The sequence below is a fragment of the Populus euphratica genome, unplaced genomic scaffold, assembly GCF_000495115.2.
Source record: "Populus euphratica unplaced genomic scaffold, PopEup_1.0 scaffold168.1, whole genome shotgun sequence".
NCBI classification, from domain to species: Eukaryota; Viridiplantae; Streptophyta; class Magnoliopsida; order Malpighiales; family Salicaceae; genus Populus; species Populus euphratica.
This window is the reverse complement of record NW_011500000.1, coordinates 216,373-222,076: the sequence shown is the minus strand read 5'-3', so window position 1 is coordinate 222,076 and position 5,704 is coordinate 216,373. Positions and strand designations below refer to the sequence as shown.

The 5,704-nt window shown below is 34.0% G+C and overlaps 1 protein-coding gene across 1 annotated transcript; it reads left to right on the top strand.

Moving 5' to 3' along the window:
• The first annotated feature begins 1,431 nt into the window (after nucleotides 1-1,431).
• Nucleotides 1,432-5,401, top strand: TRM11 (tRNA modification 11 protein). Its single transcript, XM_011047824.1, has 5 exons — nucleotides 1,432-2,003; nucleotides 2,162-2,479; nucleotides 2,624-2,698; nucleotides 2,929-3,003; nucleotides 4,569-5,401. The coding sequence occupies exons 1-5, from the start codon at nucleotides 1,602-1,604 to the stop codon at nucleotides 5,121-5,123; spliced, it is 1,425 nt and encodes a 474-aa protein (XP_011046126.1). The 5' UTR covers nucleotides 1,432-1,601; the 3' UTR covers nucleotides 5,124-5,401.
• The last annotated feature ends 303 nt before the right edge of the window (nucleotides 5,402-5,704 follow it).

Sequence of the window (5,704 nt, the reverse complement as noted above, 5' to 3'; positions counted from 1 at the left end):
TTTTAAACTCTTAACTCGTGAAATCTTAGTTCTAAGCTCTATAAAAAAGTTTAATTCCTAAGTAATTTAATGTTAAAGGATAAAATAAAAAAATTTAAAAATTTACCAAAGTAAAAAATATAACAATGAAAACAATAAAAATCAAATCTGTTAAAGAGAAAAAAAACCAAAGAAGGATGAAATAGTAGAAAAATATATTAATTTTAAAATTTATCTAAAATAAAACCAATAGAAATAAAAAGAATAGGGACAAAATCTGACAAATAAAAAAAATTAAAAGAGGATGAAATTTAAAAAAACTCAAAAATTAAAAGAGGATGAAATTAAAAAAAAACTCGAATTTTATGAATTATTTCAAATAAAATAAATAACAATCAAAATAACATAGGTTAAACCTAAAGAAAAAATAAATTAAAGAATTGCTTTGAAATTTTAAGGGTCATACATGAAAATTAAAGAGATAATAGAAAATAAAAAAGAAAAAAAAATGCTAGAATCGAGCTAAAGGTCAACAAGCCACACGTACTACGTAAAGATGAAAGCATCATTCAAATAATTCAAATAATGTTTTAAAAGCTATGGTTTGGCTATCAAATATCTTCTCACACATGCTTGAATGAAACAAACAGAACCTACTAGTTGATGCATGTGCTTTAACCTTTTTTTCCAATAAAATTTATATTTATTAAATTAATAAATTATCTCTTAATCAACTTGATTATAATAAAAAAAATATGATGAAAATATAACAAAACATCTTATTACAAGTTAAAGAGATTTTGCTTTGAATATAATTAGTCATTTGACTATATTTTAAAAATAAAAATACAAAAACACCGTGGATGCTAATTTAATTTTTTTTTTCATTTGACTATATTTTAAAAATAAAAATATAAAAAAACCACGGATGCTAATTTAATTTTTTTTTTTGCTTTTAAAGCTAATTTACTTATTTAAATATATTTTAAAAATATTAGCAGCCTTATTTTTTTTATTAATATAATAATGGTTAAGTAATTCTTGTGAAATTACAGTATTATCTTCTAAATAACCTATTATTTTTTTAAGAGAGTAAAATAATTACTACACTATACTATTCAAATTCACAATTAATTTATAATGAAAAATTAAATTTTATTTATTATTTTTTTAAGCTAATAAGTTTCAATCATAATTTTTATTTAATTTATTTTTTACACTCTTAACAAAAATATTTTAAGCACTACAATAGCAATAAATATGAATAATAATTTAATCTCAAGTCATTAGTTGTGTTTTTTTTTAAATTTATTTATTTAATAAATAATAAATAAAATATAAATATTACTGAACCCAATATATATATTGAATAACAAAGTATAAATATTTTTTTGTTCTAATTTGTTTATAATAAACAATGGATATATTATAAATACAGTAAAAAGTGAGTAGCCATTATAAACCCTAATAATAAGCCTAGGGTTTTGCTAGCAGTCTGTGCCACTGACACCCACCATAGCAAACCGTCGTAAGATATCGGTGGCCGCTGCTGCCCCCTTCCCGCCGTCGCCCTGAGAATATAATTGCAAGAACTATTATAGTAGAAGCAAGGAAGAAGAAAAATGTGGTATCTCTGCGTGTTTTATCACAGATTGCTAAGTTACAGAAGGGCAGAAGTGGAGTCTCTGGCAGAAATGTTTGGGGTTTTTTCGAGTTTGGAATGGATGCTTCCAGAAAATCAGCATCCCGACTCTCCTTTCCATTTGGTCAATCTTCCTTCAGAAGATATCGCTCGAAACATTGCCAATCGAAGCATACTTGTCAAAGGAATCTATGAACTTTGGGGAGAAGGAAGTAGCTTTGAGCAACTTGAAGAGGCTATAAAAAGTTATCCGGAAGACCGAAAATTGCCTTACTTGACTTGTGAAACTACTTTCAAGGTCACTGTTGACAGCTTTGGAAAGGCAATCAGCTTCCAGGAACAGAATGACCGTATCAAGAGTCTTGCCTACATCCCTTTCAAGGTTTCTTTCTTTTTCTTACTCAGTAGTTTTGATTCAATCTTGCCAACATTGATTAATAGATGGACTTAGTGTTCTTATGTCTTTTTTTTTGTGAATGATTGGGATTACATTGAACCATTTTAAGAAACTTGTTATGCTCATTCATTGCCATTTATCAGGGCCGAGTTAATTTGAAAAACCCAGATATCAACTTCTGGCTCATGGAAACTGATGACTATGGAGCTCCCAATGGGCTTCCACCGGTTGTCCAGAAAAGAATCTTTTTTGGTCGACTGGTTGGTGGTGCTGACAGGAAGCTCTTACCAACTTATCAGTTGAAAAGCCGCAGATATCTGGGCCCAACTGCCATGGACGCAGAGATGGCTTTCTTGATGGCTAACCAAGCACTGGTCATGCCAGGGAAACTCGTCTACGATCCTTTTGTTGGAACTGGCAGCATTCTTGTTGCTGCAGCTCACTTTGGGGCAATGACCATGGTTTGCATTTTATTGCCCTTTTCTTTCATGCTAATTTGCTTTCCATCTGCTGCCTGCCTGTCAAATTTCAAACAAAAACTTTCAAATTTCAAACAAAAACCTATTTGCTTCTTATATTAACATCAACCGATGTAAATTTCTCAGGGTGCTGACATTGATATTAGGGCTGTACGTGATGGTCGTGGACCTGACTGTAATGTTTGGAGCAATTTTAAGCAGGTGAATGTGGGAATAAATTGTTTATTAGGTTTTGTGTTGTGTGACTGAAAATACTTTGTGAAACTCAGTTTATTATCATAACTGATGCATTGCTGAACTCTCCTTGTATGTAAAACAATTGTTGTAGAGTTAAAATATCTTTCTTCTTTGTAATTTTGTTGGTTAGGTTATTTGAGGAAATAACATCAAACTTGCATAAACAATGCTTATTTGTTAATGCATTTTTGCAGTACGGATTACCCTTGCCAGTTGCTCTTTTAAGGGCAGATAATAATCTTCCTCCTTGGCGATCTGGATTAAAAGAGGTAATCTTTTTTGATAATGGTTATTTCTTACTAAATACATGACTCCATTCCACCCTCTTGTGCCTTTATTTGAATTCAGAGAGGCATGCTGAATTTCCGCCAGGTTTTTGTGATTATGTCTTTATGCTGAAGCCAAACCAAATAATATATTGTTGCAAGACAATATCAGTGGATTTCCTGATTATTTTGCTATCTAAAACTAAAAACTAAATCCATTACTTAGGTGCTTGTAGTTTGCAAATTTAATACCAGTGCTTTGTTCAAATTCAGCAGTTAAGTTTGTTTGGCATTGTTTGGTTTGGACATTTTTCTCTTTCCTCATTTTGGTGCAGAGACGTGTTCGCTGTTCAAATAGAGACAGCTCTATATTAAACATGGTACACCACCAAGGTTACCTTAAATTTGTTTATGTGAACTATGCATACTTTCAACATTAATATCATGAGTTAAAACATGGGTTGCTTTTGATGTCTTGCCAGGTGATTTAAAATGGCAAGGAAGCCTGGTTGGTGAGGGCTTTGACAGTTGATGAGATAGTGTTATTTGCTTCTGTTTGAATACTCTTATGTTCTCGAATTTGTGTTCTTGAACATGAAAAATAGAAAATGGTATCTGGTCATTTTTTAATGAATAATTCTTCTCTGCAAGAGAGTTTTGAAAAGCATTGAAAGTATCTGTCTTGGTTTCAAAACATTAAGGACTGTTTTGCACAAGTGATGGAAATGTTCTGAAACAGAAGAAGCTTTAGGAACATGAACCATGCTGGCCCTAAGCATCTTACTTGCCTTGTAGCGTGTATTTTGAGTTCAGAATTGAACTGAAGCTCTGATTGTACAAAAAAAAGTGGGAATGAATCCCATCTGACAGATCTTTTTTCATAACTGAAAGGATAACTTGATGGAGATGACCCTAGCTGCAAAAGCCTTTTGTTTGTTTAAAGGAAACCCTTGTGGGTAAGCTGTGGAGATCTTGCACCACCCTACAGGGAGGGACGAGTATCAACGAGTGCTAGATGCCTAGGAAGGAATGAAAAACCAAGTTGTGCTTGGCCGCGCTTCCCAGGCTCAAACTGTTTTCCACCAGACTAAGCCTTCAGGGGCTCAAGTTCTTATGAAACTTGAAAATAATTTTGATCACCTTTAGAGGTCAAAAGTAGTTCTTGGGCAAGGAAGAGTTTTCCAGTATTACTAGGCGCTGTTCCGATAGTATTCTTTCAACATGCTTTTTGTGATTAATGATGTTGATGTGCTTTTGTACTTTCAGACGATGACTTCAGGTTCTTTATTTGTAAATGATTTGACCTTTGCAGATCATTTCTCTTCTTTTTCCTTGGGAGCGAGTAGTTTTAATCTTTTTAACCTCTTTCAAAGTTGCTGGCAATTGTCTTCAACTTTTCTATTTCAAGATGGGAACTTGAATGCTTGCTCTAGCTCTATGTATGGTGGTTTATGTAGTCTTCTGTTTCATGGAAATAATAGCATGTTGATATAGGTACCTGCTAACTTATTTTGTCTTCATACTGTTTCCTGATTGTTGTGTTGATTCAATTTTTTGCTATTCAATAGATTTTTGATGCCATAATCTGTGACCCGCCTTATGGGGTTCGTGCTGGGGGACGCAAGTCTGGTGGCCGGAAATTGCTCAAGGGAATTGTGGGCCCTTACACTGTTCCTGATGATAAGAGGACTGACCACATACCCTCTACTGCACCTTACAGCTTAGCCGAGTGTGTGCATGACTTACTTGACCTTGCTGCTAGGATGCTAGTAATGGGTGGCAGGCTTGTATACTTTTACCCTGTATTGAGCGAAGGTGATGTTATGGAAACTCACTTTCCAGAGCACCCATGTTTCAAATTGATTGCATCTTCTGAACAGATTTTAAGTTCCCGTTACAGCCGGGTATTACTAACCATGGTGAAGACAGGTTCATACACCGACAAAGTGGCTGAGGCAGCCAAGACCAAGCATCAGGAGTTCAAGGAGAATTATGTGAAGTGGTTAGAACATGGCAATCTCCATTCTTCTGTTTTCGGTCCAGCTCATCTGCATTTAGGTGAAGAAACTGATTCTAAATTATGTAAAGAACTGAAACCAAAGTACAGAGGAAAATATGTATGACATAGCTGCACCTCCAGGTTGTTTAATCTAGGAAATTATGCTAGAAAGAAAGAAAGAAATAGTAGCTCCGCATTATGCTTTGATGACTGCATTTTGCTTTGTCTTGTATTTTCACCTGGTGGGGAAAGAGGATAGATGGAAGAGTAATTATGAAAGCCATAACAATGCATCTGTTTTGTCTGCCCCGTTCGACATACGAATCAGTGAGAAGTCAGCATTTTTCACTTGTACCATCATCTTTAGCCGGATTAATATAAACCAGTGACACTCGCTCACATCAATTTCTGCTTTCTTTTCTTCATTTTGACTGCGCTTTTAGTCTTCTATCCCAGTTGCTTTTTCACTGCTCACCTTTTTGCATCTTGAGCCCCTTTTGCTTGTATGAAAATGAATTCCAATGGAAAGGATTTTCGAAAAAAGGTATGAATTTTCCATGTTGGGGTGTATTTGGTGTGGCACATGGTACTTCAGTCTTTTCATGCCTTTTATTTGTACGAGTACTGGATAAAAAGGATTGTCCTCTCTTTTTTAACCAAAAATTATCTTTGTTGTTCGCAATCTTCCTCGGTACTTGGTATGAC